At 34.9% G+C, this 25,260-nt stretch overlaps 3 protein-coding genes across 9 annotated transcripts; all 3 read right to left on the reverse strand.

Annotated features, from left to right (window-relative positions):
* Positions 1-407: 407 nt before the first annotated feature.
* On the reverse strand, positions 408-15,117 carry LOC111288248 (putative phosphoinositide phosphatase SAC9). Of its 6 annotated transcripts, none has more exons than XM_022879058.2 (14): positions 15,077-15,117; positions 14,500-14,545; positions 13,796-14,394; positions 11,825-11,957; positions 9,903-11,116; positions 9,231-9,338; positions 8,919-9,089; positions 8,467-8,706; positions 7,466-7,900; positions 5,454-6,272; positions 4,040-4,237; positions 2,067-2,525; positions 1,733-1,963; positions 408-896 (listed from the first exon to the last, which is right to left on the reverse strand). In XM_022879058.2, exons 2-14 carry the CDS (start codon positions 14,510-14,512, stop codon positions 606-608), a joined length of 4,911 nt encoding a protein of 1,636 aa, XP_022734793.2. In that variant the 5' UTR covers positions 14,513-14,545; positions 15,077-15,117; the 3' UTR covers positions 408-605. The 6 variants fall into 6 exon arrangements, with proteins under 6 accessions (XP_022734793.2, XP_022734791.2, XP_089615072.1 ...); XM_022879056.2 differs by having other exon boundaries at positions 14,500-14,711; XM_089758946.1 differs by having other exon boundaries at positions 11,825-11,947; positions 14,500-14,758.
* Positions 15,118-17,727: 2,610 nt separating this feature from the next.
* Positions 17,728-21,998, reverse strand: LOC111287674 (stromal 70 kDa heat shock-related protein, chloroplastic). Of its 2 annotated transcripts, XM_022878348.2 has the most exons (8): positions 21,251-21,998; positions 20,232-20,484; positions 19,860-19,939; positions 19,625-19,767; positions 19,419-19,517; positions 19,077-19,266; positions 18,540-18,938; positions 17,728-18,350 (listed from the first exon to the last, which is right to left on the reverse strand). In XM_022878348.2, exons 1-8 carry the CDS (start codon positions 21,803-21,805, stop codon positions 17,952-17,954), a joined length of 2,118 nt encoding a protein of 705 aa, XP_022734083.2. In that variant the 5' UTR covers positions 21,806-21,998; the 3' UTR covers positions 17,728-17,951. The 2 variants fall into 2 exon arrangements, with proteins under 2 accessions (XP_022734083.2, XP_022734084.2); XM_022878349.2 differs by lacking the exon at positions 19,419-19,517.
* An 829-nt stretch (positions 21,999-22,827) lies between these two features.
* Positions 22,828-24,750, reverse strand: LOC111288569 (ion channel CASTOR-like). The gene is made up of 4 exons (XM_089760289.1): positions 24,441-24,750; positions 23,991-24,257; positions 23,276-23,521; positions 22,828-23,191 (listed from the first exon to the last, which is right to left on the reverse strand). The coding sequence occupies exons 1-3, from the start codon at positions 24,501-24,503 to the stop codon at positions 23,303-23,305; spliced, it is 549 nt and encodes a 182-aa protein (XP_089616415.1). The 5' UTR covers positions 24,504-24,750; the 3' UTR covers positions 22,828-23,191; positions 23,276-23,302.
* Between the last annotated feature and the right edge of the window lie 510 nt (positions 24,751-25,260).

Consider the following 25,260-nt stretch of genomic DNA (forward strand, 5'->3'; position numbering starts at 1 on the left):
TCTTCCATTTTTTTTATTTTTTTCACCCCTTTAAAAATAGTAACGAAATCAATTGATCTGATACAATTTTTTTATATATATTTTATCAAATTTCTTGTTTTGATCAAACATTAAATTATTATTTTTAACAAATTATAAATTTTAATCTAACTCTGAACCAACGCAATGTCCGCGCGTGTGTATATATATATATATATATATATTCAAAATCTCTTTTAAGTTATAAAGTTGAATAAGATTAAATTGCCTTCTTCCTTCTAATATAACATTTTTATGATTGAAAATTACTAAAGGAAAAAAAAATGATAATTGTAAATCTCAATATATGTTTTTATAATGAAAATAAATTCTTTTACTGTAAATTTTATTTGACCTCGTACATACAATTAAATTTGACAATTATGATCTCAATCAACTTCAATTATTATAATATTAAACGAATTCTGAATCCATGCAAAAGAAAAAATCAACCTACGTGCTTCCAGAAAAAAATACATGCACTCATCTCAGTACTTCAATTGGCTTTGACTGTTAATTTTAAAACTATACAACAAAAAAATATGAATATGAAAACAAATTCAAACTTCTGAGCCATTTTTGTAAGGTCAAACTGCAGAAAGGCTTGCCCACTTGCCAAGATCATAAGGATCAGCATAGTAATACAACTTGATTCTATTTGAAAGAGACAAGCCTGCTGCAACCGGTGGAGCTCTAAAACCAGAATCATCCTGCTCGGCTGCTGGCTCGTCCGTAAATGCTGCAACATCTCCTAGAAGTTTGAATGAGATTCTGCGAGTTTGTATTTGTCCAGGGAAATCGAAGTACATAGCTGTTCCCGGTTTGGCCTCTGGCAATCTGTATTCGGCAATAGTCACCATGTTGGATCCTATTCCTTCCTGTAAAATTGTTCTAGTAAGTTTTCCAGGCAAGGTTTTGTTTCTATGGAATCAGAAACAGAATTATTTTCATTAAGAAAATAAAATTTAATCATGGATACCATATAGATATGTAAATTTTTTCAGAGAAATAATTGTAAAAGAGTGGCCCAAACTGCTTAATGGATATGAAATAACAATCACATGAACTGTGTAAAGTGGTACCACAACAAATGCTAAATGCTAAATATATTTGAGCAAGAATAAGCAACAGCAACATGACTCATGCATGAATCAGCATGAAAACAATTTCTCTACTTAATTAATGTGGCAACACTTTGCGCCATGGCAGCCTATTTCTCTGTCCTTAAGCACAGTTGAATAAATAAGTATTATTTCACTCATAATATGAACCTACAACCAGGATTAGAGAAGACTAGGGCTAAAATGTAGCATTAGCAGAGACTAGAACTTATTGAAAATATTGCCGATTCGCTAGATTCAGCCACCAAGGAATCTTTCCTTTGTCTCATTTCACTAGAATGTGCATTCCTCTAGAAAAAGAAAGAGTGAACCACAGGTTGATAAAAGTTAAAGGAAGTCTCAAACAATCTTTGATCTATCCCACCAAGATGACAAAAGAGGAAGGAGCAAACAAAAAAAAAAAAAATGCCAAATCCCTCAAGCCATTTTCTCTCCCTTTTCTCTCCAACTTTCCACATCCCCATCTCTTTCAAATCTAAAATTAGGCTTCAGTAACAATTATATTACGTTGCCGCCTCATTGTATTTTCACTGCCATAAATTACCCTGCTTAAAATTAACAAGCAGTACCATAAAGGCAGGGCTAACAGATACCTGGAGTGCAGATACTTGAATATATAGAACGGCTGGAGAGATATGTCTGTTTTCTAAAAATGTTATTGATGTATCCCAGATGTCTACATCTGAAGATGGTGAATGGGTAATTCGAGGCTTTATTGCATTGAAGGCATCCAGTCGGAATCCAGCAAGCATTGGTGAAGAAGGAGGAAGATACTGCTCTAAGACCAGATCATTGTCCATTAGCCTCTCAACCTCAATCGGAACCTGAAAGTGAACAAGGATTAATGGAGGCAATGCACACATAGTATGAACGTAGAGCAAAACACTGGAATGAAGCATAAACAGAGCACTGAAGCAAAACTATTACCTTGAATCTATTTAATTGTGGAGCTTGGTCCAACCAGTTTCTATAATTCATTTTGTCAGTGCTTTGTGACGATGTAAACCCTATCTCTTTTTTCACAGGGCTTCCAGCTACCACTATTCGTTTGGCATGAAGGCATGGATCACATTCAACTGCTCCTCCAAAAGAGGCACGTCGAGTATCTTGTGCAAAGGGATTTTCATCAAGAGACAAGAAATTAAAGTCTTTATCAAAATTAACAGAGCTTGAACCAGGCCGCTGAAGGCGTAGTGTTATCCAAATGATGCGACATCTAACAGGATTCCTGAAAGTAAATTTTATATGCCGAGGCAACTTATCCTCTCTAACTGACTTTTCAGGTCCATAAAGTTCTGGTGAAGAGCTAATCAGGGACTGGACATCCCATTTTCCTACACAGGACCTTTCTTCCCTGTGTATTTTATTGCTCGCCCAAATTTGCACCTGTTTAATAATAGGAGAAACTGTTCAAAAAATGCATAACCTTAATAAAAGTTACAAGGGCTACCTTTTATTGCAGAAAAGAAACCTGAATCAATATTGCTGGACAACAGGAAAAGAAACTCAAGGCCTATGACACAGGAAGCAATGAAACAACATGATACAGACATATTGAAACAGAATACAAAAAGAAATGATCCAATTGATAAAAGCATAATACCCTCTGTAGCTATACAATATGGAAGAATATAGTATGAATGACAGAAATAAGAGGGCACCACAACTGTAAGGGAAAAAAAATGCAGCTCATTTATTCAACATATCCAAACAATATGAATAATTACGTTACACATGACAAACATATAGTTCCAATCAACTCATTTGATAAGATTCTAATGCTTCAATTTGTAGCTAACTAAATTACTATCTTGCATCTAACCTTACTTTAATAAGAAAATTTTAAGAATTAAAGCAAAAAAGATTGAGAATTTAATATTTGTGAAAGACAATAGCTTGAAGAAAGCATATCTAGAGCATTCTGAGCCATAATATCAAATCCATTTCTTAATTAGATGTCTTTGGTCTGAATCTTAGAGAGGGAAATGGGGATTTATAGCATTGGAGACGGCTACCTCCCACTGTAGCTCAAGCTCAAAGGGCTTTCACATATATTAAGACAAAATCAAATCCATTCCTTATTTATAGACATTGACATAGTTACAGTAAAGTGTTTAGTACCAATAAGTGAAGTCAAGTGCACAATATTAGCACACTTAGTTGAGTCAGTTAGAAACACTTAAAGTACAGCCTAAGAAGTTTAATTGTCTAAAATCCAGAGAAATAACACATACACACACACAGAGTAAGGACATATATGTGGTTAAGTACAAAAGACATCCATATGACACTATGAAGATAGTACAAGACACACCATAATGAATATATTATTAACTTACACTAATATTTGGTTAATTGGTTAAATATTCCTGCTTGAAGCTCATTATAGTTCCATCTTGCAAGCATTCATTAGTTAGCAAAAAATTCGTTTCATTGACAATCAGCCGTGTTATCTTTGTTAAACTATGCTGTTCTGACTCTTCATTTTCATAAAGTACTGTGCCCAACATGTATACCAGGAAAGGTGTCATGGGTCACATAACCATATACCAGAGTCTGGGCAACATAACTGTCAGGGAGGTAGAATCCATGCATTCTAATGTGCTTTTGATGCTAGAATGACATTGAAAAAGGAGTAGCATGTTAAAAAGGGCCTGTGTAACTAAGCACAACATTTTCTGGAGTTAAACATAACTGATAAGAGTTACTAATTTAAAAGTATAACAGAAATTCAACCTTTGCATATGGGAGTGAAACATAATTGAGAATATATATATATTAATTTAAAGTTGCTTCTAAGAATGATACATACATATATAAGGCTTCTCTATGGACACCACTAGACCTTAGCCATTTACTTTAACAAGTCAAGAATACAGCAAGAAGATGGGTACACTTACTATGGGAGCATCAGCTTCAGAATAACCACATGGACTTACAAGCAATATGACTCCACTGACATCTGAAAGTGTGCCAAGAACAATAACAAATTCAGAAGAAGTAGTATTAGGGGGAGCCTTCCAATAAGAATGTCGTGATCCAGAATCCAGTGGAGTGAGTAATGACAAGAATGGTGCTGAATCTGTAGCTGTCTCAACCTACAGTTTCATTGTAAGTGATTAGATACCAAGAAAAACTAAATGAAAACATCTCAACATGTTTCTCTACAAAATATGAAGCACAAATCTTGTACCATGAAGATTACATAGTAGTACCCAAATATACTTATTCCTTAAGTTTACTAAAGTATTCTCAATGAATATTAAAGCATTATATTTTTTCTATATCGCCAGCCTGACTTTCTAGACATGTCTATTATTAGACTGCAATAATAAACTAGTTTGACATTGGTAAAAGGGAGAAAAGTTTCAATTTATCATTTTTGTTTCAATTTTCTATATAGTAAATTTACTGACAATAACATGAACTTATTTTAAAAGCTTTTGCTACAAAATTCAAGTAATGATGGGTAAAAGGGGCAATGCAGTTAAAATGCATGCCTAGTCTTTTTCTAGTGGAAAGAATAACTTTCCTAATTAATTCAACTATCAAGAAGAATAGATGTGCCACTAATAAAAATAGAGTTAATGCATTTGGTTACCAAAGTATAGTCAAATGTTCGATTTGGTACCTAAATTTTAAAAATATACAAATGCATTTGCTTACCAAAGTATAGTAAAATGTTCGATTTGGTACCTAAAGTTTAAAAATACATAATTAGATGCTCAAATTTTGCTTCCATTAAAAACATTGCACATTTCCCTGACTCCTTTAGGAGCAAGCCTGGCATGCCCCCAATAGCCTATTGAAATGCACCAGCTGTACAGTTTTTATTGGCCATTGGAGAAACATCACACTTTATGCTAACAGAGTTAGTGGAATGTGAACCATGATTAATGGAAGCGGAGTTCAAGTACCTAATTGCAAAGTTTTGAACTTTAGGTATCAAATCGAACATTTAACTATAGTTCAGGTACCATATGTTAACCCAAATCATGAATTCAAATAAGCATGAAGTACAAATAGGTTCATATTTTTAATAAGGCATGAGATCATCATTACAGGATGAAAGATACAATGCATTTCATAGCTTGGAAAGATGGTAGACAACAAGCATGAGCAGTTGGAAAGGATAGAAACCTCCATATCCTTCTTGATTTAAGTCAAACTAATAAAAATAATTAGTAGCAAACTTTTATCATGTCAATACTTAGGAAGCCTGGTTACTTCAACAGAACCATTTCACTTATCTAGATATTGCATCGATGAAAGAACAATGTAATAAATATATTAAAACAGAAGCCAAGGTTATACCGAGTGTAGAAAGCTGGCGAATGGAAACTCAGCCAGTGATTCCTCCCCAGCAAGTAATTGTTTCAAAACTTTAACAGCTTGCTGATTACCAGAGGACTGATTCCTGTCAGACATGTTGTGCAGGAATGAGGACCCTGTAACTTCGTCCAAAGCTTTATACGCTGCACTATCAGCACGTGCTCTTCTTCGTGAGCTAATCAAGACCCTAACATAGTCCAAGACCAACGCAGCAAGAATTATCTCATGACAGCACTGCTTGCAAATAACACTGTCCAGTGTCACTGAACGATTTGTAGAGAGATCAACTTGGCTACCATGACTTGACAAACCATTATAATTAGTCACTTCCCTTGTATAATTTGGCAGAAGAAGGGCTCCTCTCCCTGCACAACAAGCTCGACAAGCCTTTCTCTGACATTGAGAACACAAGAATACAGATTTTGAACCTTCTGTAGATGACACCATCGAGGAAGCAGATAGAGTTGCCTTAGTCTCAGTCTGCACTTCACACATACCACCAGAACAGCTATGCCCTATTCTATTAATGTTCCAGAAATCTATAACACTATCCTCGAACTTCCCAAGACCAATAGTGCCATTAATCTTGTCCTCAAGAACAGCTTGCCCAAGCAATGCAAGGGTGCTTGCTACCCTGCATAATCTTGCCATGTATGATTCATCAAGCAAAAAATTTGGATTTACAGTAGCTGGATCAGTTCCAATAGACAACAAGGCTCTATCTCTTTCAGCTGCAGAAAGATTAAGCTGTAGGCGTTCAATTTCCAATTTCATTGCTTCGAGGAAGTCTAGCTTTCTTTCCTGCAAAATTAGTTAAATTGAACAGGCAAGTTTTATCTATCTTGAGTTAATGTAACAAGTAGAATATATATTCTCTAATCCTCAAAAATGACAATATATGCATTTAAATCATGCTACACCCACAAAAATAAATATTGAAAGCCAATGCAGTAAGCATTTTTCAAGTGAAATTCCAAGAGGAAAAGGTGGCATATACATAACATTTTACTGCTTAATTGAGATGAGATGCTGCAATTCAGATAAACAGGGAACTGCAGCCCGTAGATATATCGTTTTTTGCCTTATTCCCATTTTTGTTATTAGTTGGGTTATGCTTTGAACAAACTGGTAGCTTCTAGCTAATTGCAGAAAAGTTAAAGGAAAAGCTCAAAATGATTGTGACAATAAATTTAAAAAAAAAAAAAAAACTCAGCAAATCTATTGCAGAGTTTATAGAGGGGGAGACGCTCTAGAGATTTTAATTTAGCAAATTATTCACATTGAAGATCAATTCTAGCTTTCTGAATCGTTTTCAAGGTTCTACAAATTGCTAGTTTAGACATTTGGATGTCTTTCTTGAGTCTACTCTACTAATATGCTAAAATTGGAGTTTTGCAGTAATTTTAGTTAATATTATTAATCATCAGCAAAGGACTGTTGGGGATGGGGACGGGAGAATCAGCTAAAATAGCAAATTCACATTGAATAATTGAGGCTTTAGAGATCATTCCACATAAAAGATGCAAAAGGATCCAGAGAACAGAAATCTAAAGCTCTATATTGTCACATTCCCTCATTTGCATATATACATAAATTGAACCAATAAACCATTGAGCAAATCTCAAATCAGATATGATGTTCAATACAGATATGATAACTATGGGAATATCATCCCAGTATGCTCTTTCCGTGACCAATTCCTATTTACATTCTATTTGTAACATATGATTTCGAAAAAAAAAAAAAATGCATCAGTAAACTCATTATAGCACAGAGAGCAATCACATGATCAAGAAACATAAATGACAAAAGTTGAAAAATAAATGGAGACAAGAAGGAATCATAAGTAGCATTCAATTTCTCATGGAGAGAATAACTTCATGGAGGACCAATGTTAGGGTTTCAATAGGGTCTTATTCATATTTAGGCTTTCCATCAGTTTTTCCCAAACATATGAGGTCAAGGAAACATAGAAGCAACAAGTAGTCACATACCATATTGGGCCCTGTAAGGGATTTTAGACAGTTTATGTACTTTTGGGTACCACTCTCTTGAGGACTCCCTTTCTGTGGTGTCGAGGATTTATGATCAGTTTCAGGGCCATGACAGTCAACAACAGCTTGGTCCAGAAAATCAAGCAAATCACCTCCCTTGTAAGCAGCATTTTCTGTAACTGGCTGAGAAACAGATTCAGAAAACACATCACCTCCAGTTAATAGGTCAATCCAATCATTGGCAGAACCTTGTCTTGCTAATGTTGACAAAGCTTCATTGGGTGGAGAAGTGCCAGAAACTGGGTTTGTGTCCAAACCAGACAAAAAAGGATTGGTTTCCTTTTGAAATTTCTTTGCAAGCTCAGTTAGTCTGGCACCATACCCTTCATTAGCAAATACTCCATTCCAGGGGAGAGAAACTCCAAGGATTTCTACCTATAAAAAATTTTAATACATACAGAATGATTCGGCAGCACTAGAAAACCCCACTGCTTAAATCAAACTAAAAAGAAGAATGAAACAAATTAAGGAGGGTGGGAGAAGGAAATTAGAATTACTATTCAGAATTGTCAGGTCAAGGCAACTGCTAATGAACAGAGAGAGAGATTTTATCTAAGAGAAGGAAATGACACAGTAATGTTAACTGCAGTTTCTCCCTATGGCTATGAAAAGTATAAAGATTTCCATAACCACATCAACAAAGTTTCTTGCTTGAGTTGTCTACTCCATTAACAGCTCTAATTTCTCTCCAACACCCTTCTGATCTCACATGAAAAAAAAAATAAAGTAAAAAATTCAGAGCAAAACTAATCATTGTGCAATCTCTTTCCTGTGGTTTCCTATTACTTTTATTCATCCATCGCTAAACCTCTACTTCAAATTTTCAATACATGCACATGGCACCCTGTCCAGCAGACACATTAATTATGCAATAAAGATCCAAATTTAGAATAAAAGATAAAAAATACATCAAGCAACAAATCTCTGAGAACTACTTTTACCTCACCAAGAGTCATAGGACTCCCAGAAGCAGCAGGATAAAATGTAAGTGCCACTACACGGGTAAGAAAGTCCAATTCTCCCTCTAATTCTTCAAAATCATACAATAATGATAGAGGAGATGTAACTTGATCATGAAGGCGTGCACCAGCTCCAGTTACAGCCATGTCCTCTGCACTAATTGGGCCTGATAAGGGAATCAGAAGATTTGTCCCATTTCCACACTGGGGAATGAAAGCCCCCTGTTAACCCATCCAAAATAGGATTAGAACACTATTCAAACTCAAATAAATCAGCAAGGATGGAAAAACCATGCCATTTTAGGAGGAAACTTTGTGAGAGAGGAATTTAAAACAAGTTAATAAAATTTTCAAGGCAGACACATTAAACTACAATCACATAAGGCAAAGTGTCCTGGAAAACTTGAGGAGAGTGACAATAAAAGTGAGCGAACCTCAACAACCAGTTTAAGCCCATCTAGGTTGCGCCCTGTCCTCACATCAACAGTTGAAGGATAAGTTGAATCATCCGCACCATGTGAAACCGTAAGTAGCAGCTGACAGATATGGCAGGGTTCACTCAGATAGATAAAAAGTTCAACAACATCAGCAGCCTGGGGACAAATCTGCAAGACAGTAGATGCATGCGTTCAGATAAAGATAAAAAACAACAATATAAAGAAGGGCGAATAATATCTCCATGCAAACAACAATTGCTAAGTTACAATATCTTTTTCCTAGATGATGAAGAGGAAAACTGTAAGTACCCATATTAGATCCTTTTCCTTGAAACTCAGTAGACTCGCTCCACCATTAGAGGTTGGGAACATACTGCCAACAGGCTTAAGAAAGAAACCAGATGGTCGAGAAAGTACCTGTGATGAACAGTATGATAAGTGATATAGACTGGAACATATAGACAGCAAAATCAACTATAACTTTGTTTTCAAATTGAATACTGGTTTTAAACAAGCATAAAATTCCTTATGAGGAAAAATGTTCATTTAAAACAAAAACTGTAATAAATAAGTTAAAAACTGCTTATCTTCCAAGGAATGTGTAAAGTAATCTAAACAACAAACTCAATATTTTCAACAGCATTTATTAAAAATTAATACCGAAGCCATGTACTAACTTATTGGCTTACTGTCATTCAATAACCAATTAGCACAGAAAGTAGCTCACAAGAAAGAAAAGAGTTTGGTTTCGGCAACAGAGTTTAGTATCCAAGGCCACATTCAATTGTTTGATAAAGTTTCTTTTATCTATTTAAAGGCTAAAGCTAAATTGTCAAAAAAAAAAAAAAACATTTAAAGTAAAAAGAAAAGATTGATGGATAATCAAACATTTACTAAAAAGTCAGGGACAGTACAGAGCCATCACCACAGTCAGATTGTAACAATAAACCTGAAACCTAGACACACACTAGAATTACATACATGCAGAGGTTGAACAGGAACAGATGGAAGATGCTTGAAAAGCCTTATCCCAAGGAACATCTCCAACTGCTTTTGACGAGAACTATCCACAAGTGCATTTTTATATCTCCTTTGAAGAGTGATTTTCACATTTTGTGCCGCAGAAAACTGCTTGAATTTTCCTGTTTCTTCATTGAATATGCTTAGAATTTGGCTATGCATGGCTTTGGAGCCTGTATATAGTGTTGCATGGATATCACCAGCAAGCAGGAAAAGATCTGCTAGCTGAGATACAGGTGATAAAATTGTCGATCTCTTGAACTCATCAAATGTCATGTCAAATCTCTTCCATGGTTTATCTGGGCATGGATGATTCCATGTTGTGGTCCTCGTATTGTGATCAATAAAATAAGTTTTCCCTGTTACTGCATCAGATCGTTTCTCCCAGCCAGGTGGGAGTGGAGCAGTATAACCACCATAGTTATTAACAGACTGGTAACCATATGCCAAATTACTGTCAAGAGATATCCCAAGCCGCCTACACTGCTCAACAAACACTTGCAGTGCCCCAAAGTAACTAGCAGCATTGGTTCTATCCAAAGAATCTGCACAATTGAAACGTAACACACCATTTTGATGGGATCTTAAGCAGAAAGCCCCTTCAAAGTCATCATTGTTGATGATTTCACCTCTGCAATCTTTAAGTCGCAGTCGTGAAGGCAAATAATCACCTTCAGAAATGCCTATAACCAGAGTGGGGGCTTTTAGAAGTTTCCACAATTCTTCAATTGTTTGTTGTTCACCTTGTAACTTTATCCGGGCATGCCAATCATAATTTATTAAATGAATTCGAGTATAAGGAAGTTTTCCAGTGGATTTAATATGGTCTACTAATATCTCAAAATGCTGAACTAAAATGCATTCGGACTTTCCTTCTCCATTTCGAAGCAAGTTGACACATACAATTGGAACAAAAGCCTTTTTCTTCTGATTTTCCCCAATACCAACATCTAAGTTGCGAGCATCATATCGTTTACTTAATCTTTCATAGTACTGTGAACTTCCTTTATAAGGGTTATCTGAAACATAAATTTCTGCTTCAGCAGCAGTGATCTTTAATTCTGCACCCCACCAGATTGGTATTGTGCCCCGTCGCCAAATGTATGTGTTAAAAGGTACACTCTGACCAGCCCTTTTAGGCACATATACAAGTTGTTCACATTCTACTTCATTCCCTATAAATATGAACATTTTTTATAAGTTACAAGAAAATTCATGCAGTAACAAACAACACCGAGATGAAAGTCAGGATAAAATGAATAGTGATGCAAAATGAGATGAAAAAGAAGTTAATTTAAATGAGAATACAGAAGCTTACATCTACATGAGATTACATGCAATAGTAGGATGGAAACACTTGAAAAGAAGGTTCAATTATTTATTTGGATCCAAATGAATTCAGGGTTGCAACTTTACACACGTCTTGAACTATCTTCCACAGTTTTCATTCTGGTTGCTCAGAATATTTAGCACAGATCAAGGAAAGTATCGACAAAAGATTATCAAACCAATTATGCCACATAAAGCAGAAAACACATACAAAGCAAGACTCTTAACAACGTGGGGTATGCCACATCCCACACATGTTACTTGTGTGGATAACTACTGATCATTGTAGCCCAAAGAAACAATACAACTATGCACTGCAAGCTAGATAGATAAGTCAATTCAACATAGGACACTAAATTGAAAAAAAAAAAAAAAGTGAATAAAGAAAAGAGCAGTTACAATTAGTGATCGTGTTTAAATATTTGGGTCAAAAAAAACAATAATTTTTAAGAATAACAAAAACTCGGAAAAATTCTAGAAGAAACGAAATCTGTTTTAAGACAGATAAATCGATTATCTTAATCTGTTTTAAGACAGAAAATAGATTATCTTACCTGTGCTAAAACATGAATTTATACCCCTAGCCAAGTACCGAGTACCAGGATGCAGCCTACTTCGACGAGCTGTAAGAGCAACAATCCCTTCTACCTGACCTGAACTACCAAAACTTCGACTTTCTGCAAACCCCTATACATTAATATCAAGTAAGAAAGCAGAATTAAAGTATTAAGACATTATATCATCATGTTGTCAACACTGATAAACCATTAATAAAGAAGGTTAGGCAGAGAATGTAAGTAAATACAAGTTCGACAATCCAAACACAGGTAATAGGGACGGCAAAGGGGAGGCATAAACAATTACAGATGAGAAAAATGCTTGAACAGGATTCTATAATATAGTCGTAAGCTTATAAGTTTAGGAAATAAAGATGAGGGGATAAAATAGATCAATCGGTATGCTTTTTAGATGCTCACGCTCCTTACGGTATCAAGAATTGTTAAACACAGTTAACCAGAAAAAATAGCTAGGAACCTAGGAGAAAACAAGTAAGCATATATGAAAGGTACCCCCACCCCCACAACTAACAAAAGAAATTAACCCAAAACTTTTTCTAATCATGAATTTTATGTGCACAAATTATTTCAAAAGGAACAAATAATAGCAATGAGAGAAGAAAAAGAGAACAATCTTATGCGTCATTATAAACAACGGTACACAAAACAAAGATGTAAAGAAGAGTCTGGATTATTAAGAAAATAAGAAATTCTAGTCATTTGATGTGTGACTGATTTATGCCTCTTTCAGGTCCGGATGTAGCAAATTTAACTGCATCAGCTTATTTAATTTTAGAGTTAATTAGGCAGAACTTTCAAGACATCTGATCCGAAGCTTTGATTCAAAATTTAAGGCATGTAGGGTATCATGTTTTTATTTATCATTTAGAAGTGGTTTTAAGTCAATCTCGGAAGTTTCTATCACAGATGTCAAGTTTTAGTAGGTTTGGGTTAACACCCCCCCCCCCTGTTTATAGCAGGATTATGATTGCTTGAAGACAACGTATGTGCATGCAACTTTTTTAAATAGATAGAGAGCAATTTTTAAGCAACTAACTGTTCTTTAGGATTGTGTGAAGCAACCCTAACTCTGGCTATGAGAGTCTTTCGGACATTATAAACACCTAGGAAATCTAGCCCTAATGCCTAGAACCTTATCTACTTAATTTCAGCACTAATGTAACCTAAAAATGTTCTTTCAAAAGATAGAGAACAATTTTTGAGCAATCATCAGTTCTTTGGGACTGTGAAGCAACACTAAACCTGGCTATGAGCCTTTGGGACCTTAGCAATGAAACCTAGGAAATCTAGGCCTAAAGCCTATAACTTGTCTACTAATTTTCAGCACTACTGCTAACGTATAACTGAATCTAAAACCAACATAGACCCCTTATACAAATCATAGAATCCAACTTCAGGATGAAAATTCCTGTTCAGGATACCAGACAATAAATGGGTTTTCTTACCCGCAATTAAATAGAATACCAAATCCTTTAACAGACATAAATTCTTCTCACAATCTCCCATGGATTTCCTGCCCAATAATTCTACCAATTAGCCTGAACACTCTAACTAGCCTATTTTTTACCTTAGGTGATGCATATATTGTATTAATCACCAAAGCAGAATTCTATATATTGTCCTGTTGAAGAAAACTCATAGAAAATGCTGGTCAAAAAGGAAATAAAATCCTATTGTAACAAACAAGAAAAAGTCAGTCTCCGCTCAACAATTTGGCATCAATTATCAATATCATGCAATGCCCCATCATGCATACAGCGCCGAGTACATACATAAGGAGCATGTAACAACAAATAATCATGGGCATATAATGCACAACTAGAACATTTTACTACCAGATATAGAGACAGGAAACCAGTAAATCTTATATCTAGAAAGAAACTGGATTAAAAAACCAAAAACAACCAGATGAGCATTAAATTGAAGATACTGAGTATGAAGCAAAACCTGCAGAAGAATGACACAGTGTTGTGTTAACCCAATGCTTTTAAAAGGCATTGAAAGCCATCCATTCCAAACAAATTCGTCATCAGGGCTGAGCAGGGACATGCGACTTGGAAAAGGTCGAGTGATATCTCTTGTCTCACAAAAGTAGTGCTTACCATCAATGTCGAGCTCAGTCAATTCTTGTACATTCTTTACTTCTCCTTTACCCTGGGGTTGAGGATTCTGAAGTGGTATTTTGATCCATTGACTCTCCATGACTGTAAACACACATCCCCCACCAGGCAAATAGGGAATGCTGGAAGCTAACTTTGTAGCAACAAGAAGTAATCCATAGCTTCCCAAGGCGGCATAACCCAATATTGCCCTGGCATGAATTTTACTCTTACACTGCCAGGGTGATCCATTGATAACATAATCTAAAGCTTCATTCTCAGACCTAAAAACATCAAAACCAAACTTCCCATGATAGCATAGCACCCCAGTTGTCGGATCAACATAAATCACCTGAGTGTCGTTCCTAGTAGACAAGGTAACAACAATATAAACTTCACCTGTATCCAACGTTACCACAACAACAGATGTGCTTCTTGAACCACCAACTACAAGTAAAACCAGACACACAATCAGCTAACAGACTAAATCTGATTTAACTAGCCATTGAAAACACGATTAACCCAAAGAAATAAATAAAAAATTGTGATCACCTGGTGATTCCATGCGCTCCAAATGAAACTACTGACTAAAAACTTCCTGAAAATCCCAAATGTTCAATAATCTGTTCAAACAAAATTAAACCTAGAAAAAAGAGTCAAATTCTCTACTTTTCTCTTATACGAACAAATTGTGGAAACGACCAATGAATCCATCAAATCCCAAGAGAAATAAACTCCCTATGAATGTAGCTGAGTCAATTACACTGAAGCAATAAATCAACGAACAATCAGCTTTTCTTGTTCTTGAGATCTAAAACATGCAAAAAAAAAATTAAAAATACTTTTAGCTGAAACAAAGAAGACCACTTGATTTCATGTTCTTTGACTACGATCTCAAATCAAATCAAGCATCAAAAACTTTCTCAGATTTAACTAATCAAGTGATTAACTCTAAAAAAGAGCAAGAAAATGAAACGAAGGAAGATGAGGAGAAATTTTGGGAAATGAAGGAATCGAACAATAAGAGGAGAAATGGAGATGTTATGAACTTGGTTTTATTATTAATGAAATTGAAAATCAAAACCAAAAGAAAAAAAAAAAAAAAACTTTAAAAAGTATATAAACGGACCGGAAAGTTAGAACATCGGAGCGAGAAACACGGGGAGACTTAAAAAAGTGCCGGAGACATGGGAGAAATATTAAAAAGACCAAAAAGGAATTAAAGATCTTCTGCGGTTGTGTGCAGGAACTGTTTTCCAGTGATTCATCGCCACCTCTGAGGATCTTTGGTTTGTATTTGTCTTTTTTTTTTTTTCAAAGATTGGATTTTTTTGCACCCTCTTTTTACTCTTTATATCTATTTTTTTATAAAAAAAATTAGTTATTTATTTTTTTATAAATTACTGAAAATAAATTTTTAAAAAGTTATATGACGAAAATAGATTTTTTAAAATTATATGATTTTTTAAAAATAAAATTTCAAAAAATCATATAACTTTTGAAAATATATTTTCACAAAATCATTTAACTTTTTAAAAATTTATTTTTAGAAAATGAGATAGTGAAATTTTACAAAAAAAATAAAAAAAATGAAATTTTATTAGAAATTTTATTAATTAGTGTTTGTTTTAGAAAATAGAATTAGTTTCTGTTTTTATTTTTTTGAAAAATAAAAAATATGAGTGAAAATATTTTTTTATATTTCAACTTATTTTTATTTTTATTTTCTAAAAAGTTATTTTATTTTTTATTATCCAACACTTTTTACTCATATTTTTTATTTTTCAAAAATATAAAAATAAAAAAAATTCACAAGTCATGAATTTTCATAACCGTGACCAAAGCATTATTTTCTGGGCTAAACTTACATGAAATTTTTTAGATAATATTTGTGAAGTTCATCTTAAAAGCAATTTAATAAAAATTTTAATAAAAAATTTAAATTGATAGATTGATAAAATTTGATGTAAAAATTAATAATATGTAAAATAATTATTAAAAATATTATTTATAATTTAAATTTAATCGATATTTATTTAAAAGTTAAAATTTTATCAATATTTTTATTAAAAATATTTATCTAAAAATATATAAAAAAAAACTTTAAAAATTTTTACACATTTAATCTATGAAACGAAATCTTTTAATTTATCGATTTTTATTTTTTATTTAATTATTTTAATAAAAAATTTCATAAATTTCGCCTAAAAAGATTTCTTATAAATCTTTCCCTTATTTGCTAGGGTGGCATGTTTTCTTTGTCCGCGATGGGAAGGGAATTAAATAGATCTTATGAGCTGGAGAATCGAAAGTGTCATTTAAACTATCAGTCATTTGCATTCAGTAGAATTATATGCCCTTAACCTTCCTTCTTCCTCTCCTGCTTGAGTCATATATAAGCTAGCTGCTGACTAACTTGTCAACTATATTTTACATAATTTTGCATAGTTACTATCTTAATCATGGATTAAGGATTAGGGTTCTTTATCTTCGTAACTGTTTATTCAGATTTCAGCAAAACTTCGACATCAATTACTTGTTCTTCTAATGAAAATATTTCTTGAAGGTTGTTGCTGGATCCTGTCAGACTTGGAGCTCAGGCACTGTCATGGATGGCTGGGAAGTTATAAACCAATGGCATTGGACTTCCAACCACACCCTCATTATTAGATCTTTCCAAGACCGAGTGCTGCAGGCTGCTGCAAAGCTTGAATCTCAACCATCCGATGCAGAAGATCCATCTCCTGAAGTGATGGCTCCAATGAATAAGAAAATTGATAGGTGATGTGGATTTTTCTCGCAAGGCAGTATGGCATTTCGTTTGATCATCATATTGGTGAATGCAAGTTGACCTCGCTCACTCAGTGAGCGATGCTGAGGGTATAATAGGGTTCGGATGGACAATGAGCATGCATCACCAGAGACAAGGCACATCGAAAGCTTTACCGCTAATGGTCACAACGCTATCATTGTCGAAGACTCGCTTTTGGACCAACTATGACCGAAGAGATCATGAGAGACCATCTTCCACCCCCCTCACCCAAAATCCGACAGCCGATAGATTGGAGGGGCAGAAGGTTGGAGGGTACAACGATGCATAACACTCAGTCAGGCGTGCCCTCAGTATAGTTAGTGAACAAAGACTATATAGCTAGATACTGACCTGCTCAAAACCCTAAGAACGAGTCCTGTACGTTACTTAGGCTTTATATAGATTTGCAATGGCAAAACTGGCAGTTGAGGAACTTTTGTGACAAAGACTTCGTGATAATGTTGACATCTGAGATTTTAAACCTTGGAAAAATCACTTCACATGACAGCAGACATGAAATCTAGTCAACATCATATGTTTGGAATTTGAGTCTTGAGCACCCTTAAGCTGAGAAAGCTGTTCTACATGATTTGGGACACTGATGTTTCAGAAATATGTAAGATGGCGTTTGACAGAGGATCCATTTGGCAGACCAGATCAGAATTCCACCAGCTTACATTCTAGTTCTTTACTGGCAAGAAAGAATACAAGGCAATGATACCTTAAATCCTGTCAGGCTGTCTTTTTTTATCTATCTCAGATATTCCAGAAAAAGCAGAGGGACTAACATTCATCTGGAAGACAATTTTAGACCTAACTCGACAACAAGAAAATGGTAAAATAAAAAAAAAATATAATTCGTATTTGACATACTGAAGTAAATTATAATATAATAATTTTTATATTTCACTCTAAACTTATATAAATACATAAATTATTATATCTACTTCTAAATACTCAAGGATCAATTCAAGAAATCCATCTTATTTCACAATTTAAACAATGTTTACAGGCTTAACAGCAAGAGTCATTACTATTTGAGCATTCTATATTCAGCGCTTCATCCTCTAATCCTAAAACCAATTGTTTTCTTTCATTACCATAGAACAAAAATGATGGGAAATTCAATCCCCCACCTCCACACCAAGACACAGAAAACAAAATCCTAGTACACGGTTCAATACCTGGCTTTTTACTTGCTGTCAGTGAAATCTGCATCAATCACATCCCCATCAGGCCCCTTGTTAGATGAATCTGAAGGCCCACTTTCAGCACCAGGTGTAGGGCCAGCACCACCTCCTGCACCGGGTTGGTTGTAGAGTGACTGGCCAAGCTGCATGACTTCTTGGTTGAGGGCAGCCATGGCATCTTTCGTACCTTGTGTTGAGCCCCCTGAAATTGCATTCCTGAGCTCTTGCAGTTTTGTCTCTACTTTCTCTTTGACTGGACCAGGAACCTTGTCTCCAAGCTCTTTCAGCTGTTTCTCTGTCTGGTAGACAACAGAATCAGCCTGGTTCTTTGTGTCTATAGCATCTCTTTTCTCCTTATCCTCCTTTGAAAACCTCTCAGCTTCCTTTACCATTCTATCAACCTGCAAATTATAATAATACAATTAGGAAATGATAATATTAAACATAGAAGGCATTTCCAATACTTGCATCGAAATCCAATGGAAATGCATAAAATCAAACCACCAAATAAGTGCAAATAATTTGTGGAATGGCTTAAAAGCAATTCGTCTGAGCAACAAAAGAAATACATCGCAGAGTTAAATGCATACCTCATCACTGGGCAAGGTACTAGCACCAGTAATAGTGATGTCCTGCTGCTTCCCAGTGCCCTTATCGATAGCAGTAACAGAGAGGATACCATTGGCATCAATGTCAAATTTGACTTCAATCTGTGGAACCCCACGAGGTGCTGGTGGGATACCATCAAGACGGAAGCTGCCAAGTGATTTGTTATCCCTAACAAACTCTCTTTCACCCTGAAGTACATTAATCTCAACACTTGTCTGGCCATCAGCAGCTGTTGAAAACACCTCTGATTTGGAGGTTGGTAGTGTAGTGTTTCTTGGGATGATTTTGGTCATGACACCACCAAGAGTTTCTAGACCAAGTGACAAAGGTGTAACATCCAAAAGGACAATATCACTGACATCTCCAGCTAAAACACCAGCCTACAACCAATTGCGAGACAGAAGGAAAAACATTAAAAATAAAACCTATAATGATCTAAATCCAACCCTGCCACATTTAACTGTGAAGGAACAAATACTATAGAGTAATTGCTATAACTTAAACAATACTCAACCCACCTGAACTGCAGCCCCCAAGGCAACAACTTCATCTGGATTGACAGTCACATTAGGTTCCTTGCCAGTCATCTTTTTCACAAGTTCCTGTACAGCAGGGATACGTGTAGATCCACCTACAAGAATCACCTCATCTATGTCTTTAAAGGAAAGTTTTGCATCCCTCAAGGAGTTCTCCACCGGAGTCTTGAGCCTACAGAAAATATCAAACAGACAAAAGAAACCCAAAATCTCCAGTGATTAAAGCCAAAAATTTAGAAACAATGTCAACCAATTTTTCCTCCTTTTTTTTTTTTTTTGGTGGTAATAAACAGAATGCAAACCTATTGAAATAATAAAAACTACCTATCAAGTAGGTCTGAGCACAACTCCTCAAACTTAACCCTGGTAAGGGTGGTCTCAATGTGTTTAGGCCCATCTGCAGTGGCAGTAATGAAAGGTAAACTAGAAAAAAAAAAAAAGAATAAAAGAAAAAGCTCTATCATTAAAAACCACACAGAAAATGCACAAACAAAAACATGTACACAAAGAAATGAGGGGGAGAGAGATGCCTTATGTTTGCCTGAGTCAAAGATGACAACTCCATTTTAGCTTTCTCAGCTGTCTCAGTTAACCGCTGAAGAGCCTGTTTGTCTTTCAAAAGATCTATGCCTTCATCTCTCTTAAAGTTGTCAGCAAGCCAATCAACAATTCTCTGCACCACAAATAGATACATATGGACATGCTTCAGCACTAAAAGATACAACTAATACAAAGGAAAATGTTGATTCATCCGACTATACCTACCTTATCAAAGTCATCACCACCCAAATGTGTGTCTCCAGATGTAGAGAGCACCTCAAACACTCCATCACCAACCTCAAGCACTGCAGCATATTAACAAATACACAATAAAACACTTGCTGGTATCTTCACCAATAAAAGATAAATAAATGAAGACACTCAATGGACCCCCACCTCTCTCCCAGCAAATGAAAACCAAGACAACACACAGAAAATGCCCTCAGTTCTCATCCCAAATGAAACCCCAACAAAGAAAACATTCTCTAAGCACATTGCTAGACACTAAATATTTCAACATAGTGTAAAACATAAAGCATTATAACATAGAATTTAATAATAAATGCAGATAAATAGGTTCTCAACTCGCCAGCATACCTGAAACATCAAAAGTACCACCTCCAAGATCAAACACAAGGATGGTTTCATTGTTCTTTTTTTCAAACCCATATGCCAAAGAGGCGGCGGTAGGTTCATTGATAATCCGGAGAACTTCTAACCCAGCAATTCGACCAGCATCCTTTGTTGCTGTCCTTTGGGAATCATTGAAGTAAGCAGGGACAGTAACAACGGCTTTGGTCACTTTATCGTTCAAAAACTTTGAAGCATCATCAACAAGCTTTCTCAAAATCTATATATCCAAATGCAGAAATAACCCATTAGCAATAGAAAGATTCTAAATTTATATTAAAAAAAAAAAAAAAAAAACTGCTAATTTTTAGACTTAGCTTATAAATGCTATCATGAAGCTCCATCATTTGATCAATGATATGCAAAATTATGGATTTTCATCCATGCCTTAAAAAACTTCATCAGCAATGCATTTAATACTAATAAACTGAAAATTCCATAAATTTTGGTTCCAAATAGGCTTGTAAATGATATATTAATGTTTGTAAGCTATTCGAGTTTGAATTGGATAAAACTCGAATTTGGCTCGAGTAGCTAAATTTATTGAATGAACCAAATTCGAGTTTCCTAATATCCGTTTGAAGTATCTCCCGAGCCTAATTAAACTTTTATATTTTAATATATATTTTTATTATTTTAATTAAAAAATTATATATATTTATAAATTTGATTTCGAGCTCAAGTTCAAAAAATAAATAATCGAACTTGAAGTCAAACATGAAAATCAGACTTAATTTTTATTTGATAAACAAGTATAATGGAGCGAGTTCAAATAACTCGATTTTTATCGAGCTTAAACTTGAAATTTAAAATTCGATTTAGCTCAAGCCAAGTTTCATACAGCAAATTCCAAGTCTTGTATCAACTTGGCTTTGCTCTATTACACCCTAGTTCCGAAAACATTTGAAACTTCTCAAATGTCCAAGTCAAAAAAACTCTATAAGCAAAGCAAAGACAACCAAATTCATGACTAAGCATAACAGTACCTGAGCTGAAATTTCCTCGGCAGCGAACCTTTTACCAATGGCAGGACACTCAAGCTTAACATTCCCGTTCTCATCTCTAACAACCCTGTAAGAAACCTGTTTGGATTCCTCATCCACTTCCGACATCTTTCTTCCTATAAACCTCTTCACAGAGAAAAACGTATTCTCGGGGTTCACAACGGCTTGCCGTTTCGCAATCTGCCCAACCAACCTATCCCCACTCTTGGTATAAGCCACCACAGACGGCGTTGTTCTCTGCCCTTCCGCATTCGTAATAATCGTGGGCTTCCCTCCTTCCATGGCCGCCACGGCCGAGTTAGTCGTCCCGAGATCGATTCCGACCACCTTCTCGTTCACAACTCTCACCGGCCCAACATGACATCTTTTACCGTTGTTGTTGGTTTTAGCAAGTCGTAAGAAGGCGGCGTTTAACGACGACGTTTTGCCCAGTCTCTGACCAAAGAAAACCGTTCTGGGTGAATGGTTGTTGGGTTTTCTCGAAGATGCAAAACCAATACCACCAAGGACGTGGATTTGGGCAGTGGAGGCAGCCATTTTTCCAAGTATAAGTAACAAAAACAACTATGAGAACAATGAATTGAGAGCAGATAAAGAAGCGTTTTGGATTAAGAAACTGAGAAAACGAGAAAAACCCAAGTCCCCACAAGGAAAAAGATTGTTAAGAAGGCAAAGGGAAATCGGAATTGCTTGGGCTGAGTTGGGTTTGGGGTTGGGAAGAAGATAAGACGAATGGGGAGAAGGGCTTAGACTTTTTTAGAGGCAATAGGAAGAAGTGTAAGTGTGCGTGTGTGTGTGGTCTGTAGTGGGGGTTAGGTGGTGACAGGTGGCCATATTCTGAATGATCTGAAATTTTGCGTTTAATGACCGTTAGATTTGATACTTTTGTCGCTGCTGGGTGGAAAGAAAGATCCAGGTGTTTTGAGAATTTGGGCTGAAAGGTTAATCCATTGTCCATTTATCCGGGCAGGTCAACTCGACTTCTGTTAAGATAGATTTTTTTAAAATATTGGGTTTCGAGTTAGTTGAATTTTTTTAAAAAAATTGAATTCGAAATCGAACGTTCAATAAATCTCTCTCTCTCTCTCTCTATATATATATATATATATATATAATTTTTTATTTATATATATTTTATATTAATAAAATTATTATTTAATATTTTAATTCAAAATATTAATTTAATAAAAATATTATATTAATATATAATTAAAAAATAATTTATATTAAAAATATTAATGAATATTAATTAAATTAATTTTGAATATGATCAATTGTAATTTTATACATATATAAATTAAATTATGCATACAAAATTAATATTTTAATATTATATCAAGTTGAAACATTAAATATAAATTTTACAAAATTAAATTAAAATCAAAACTAGTAAAAACTCATCCCGATCTAACTTATTACCATCTCTATTATGTAGCATTAACGCATCTCAATGTCATCCCTGTTTTGGAACGAGTTGTGCAATTAGAACTGCTGTCCTAACTGCAATATGTCCATGCATGAAATTTTTACGTCTCAAACATATGAACATGACATTTAACAACCATAAGCCATTTCTGTAATCGCTAAAGGGCACAACATCTATCGATGCTTCTCTTATGTACTTCGATCCCTAATCGTGTTTCAAGTTCTGGAAACACATTACAAGGAAGAAAAGAAGTTCAGTGAAATTTGATTCATAATGGACAAGGGAAAAGGAAAACTACTAACCATGAGTAACAATAAGGATGCGGAATTCATTACTGAATCCATTGATTTACTAGATGAGACCATGTTCACAACAACACATACAGCAAGGAGGGATGATATACTGCTCAAGTGGTTTCTGTGAATACAAATTGGAAGAGAAATGTGAAGCTAGGATAGTGTCCAGACTTTTCACATTGATTTCTCATATTTGCCAACCTGCATGTTATGTGCACATATCATATTTGGGAACTTCGAGGTGTAAGAATTTCAATTTTTCAGCGATTTCAAATGGAATCTTACATGTCAGCATAATAAAGAACTACCATCTCATTCCTTCTCTGTCATTACCACAAATACATCCTTCTCTGACCATCTTCTTCTCTCACGTTTAGCTGGGTGATTGATAACAGCTCTCTCGGCATTTCCTAACCGGTAACCTATGACAATCTCTCTCCTCTGCCGAGCTTGCAAGATTATTTCATAGAAACTCAGTTCTTCACCTTCATGAAGGTAAAGATCCGCTTGCTGAATATGCAGCTCATTTCCCTGATAAAATACGAGATTTTAGATTAATAAGGTTATTGTAATCAGAAGATACATATATATAGATAGTGAAATTTCTTATATAAGATTGTTTTGCATGACAGCAGGAACAATACTTAGACAAATCTCATTCACGCAAAATAGCAGCTCCAGGGTAACTTTTACAAAAGTTAATAACTTTTCGGAACATGACACAAATTGGTACAGAAAGTATAGCCGGAGGCGAAGCCAGATAATAACTAAAAGGGGCCAAACAGTGAACTGAATCATGAAAGAGGAGATGCATATTACTTTTGGTAGGCTCAGTTACTAATCTAGAATGGTGCCAAAAAAAATTTTGGGGAGGGGGGGGCCGTGACCCCTGCCTGCCTCCCCTTGGCTCCATAGTCTGCCCGAATATAGCCAAGCACATTGTTGTTTTTCTACTACTTATAAACGAGCCAACGTAAAGACTACATAAAAGAGAGAGTACCTCTTCTGCAAAAAGCTCTTCCAGTACATCATTTATTTGCCGATCCTCCGCAACCATGGCTAATGCCATACTGACTAGCTCGTTTGATAAAACGTAATCACTAACCTTTGACATGGATAATAAATTTTTAGTCCTTGGATCCAGAATTTCACTGATTATTACCGATATATCGGAAGCTAGCTGCATCTCCCCTATGCAAGAACCTTGTGAGGAACTTCCTCTGTGACCTCGGGTTACCATAGCTTCTCTATATGGAAGACACTTGGCCTGCCACGAGCAAAATGTTTAAATTGTAAAACTTATAGTTGTGAAAGAGAGAAAGAGAAATTCTTGTGAACCAAAGAACCAAAAGCTGTAATTAAAATCTGTAAAGCAAAACATACAAAAACTATCAAAATATCAACAAAAATAAGAGAAGAAAACAATAAATTTTTAATTTTTAACGCATACAGCTATAGAGAAGGCCATCTGCCACCCGATTTTAACCCGTTGACCGGCAATTCGAATATCCATTTCGCCGGACGCCGTTTTCTCAACCGAAACGGCATTCGAAACGCCCCGTTTCTGTTCCAAAACGGCGCCTTCTTCTTCGTGTTTCGACGTTCTCTGGCTCCTGAGAGTGAAGTCGACTCTTTGGCGAAGGAAACTTATTTTTTCTTTGGTATACAGATTGAAAATAAAGAGAATAAAATGGGTTAAGAGTAAAGTTATAAATAAAATTAATAATTTAAATTTAGTTCTTTCTTTTCACATTTGAAAAAAATTATATTTTGAGAAAAGAAATATGTGAATTCATTCATTTCATTATCTTTTTATTTTTCACGTACTAAATGGAAGAAATGATAATTTTTTTTTCTTTCTTTTCTCTTACAAAATACAGTGTAAAAGAAAAGAATGGTTGATCAACAACTCAGTTTTCAATAGTGGATATCTTTGTTTTTTTAAAAAAGAAGGGAAAAAGAGAGAATAAAAAAAAATTTCTTTTAATTTCGATAATTATTTGAATTTCAATTAATTGAAATCTAACCGAATCAAATTTTATAAAAAATATAATTTTTTTTAATAAAACTTGAAATCAATAATTTATTAAAAAAAATTTAAATTACTTAATTATTTGAATTAACATACGTTGATAAAAAAAATGTTTAAACTCTAATTTGATGAATCATAAAAAAACGTTGCTTTTCCTTAAAATATAAAATTATTTAATAATTAAATATTGCTTTTGACGATTTTGTAGATCTTTTAGCCGTTAAACGATTCAAAGATC

The sequence above is a fragment of the Durio zibethinus genome, chromosome 4 (assembly GCF_047325235.1).
Source record: "Durio zibethinus cultivar Kanyao isolate XHJ-2024 chromosome 4, ASM4732523v1, whole genome shotgun sequence".
Taxonomy (NCBI): domain Eukaryota; kingdom Viridiplantae; phylum Streptophyta; class Magnoliopsida; order Malvales; family Malvaceae; genus Durio; species Durio zibethinus.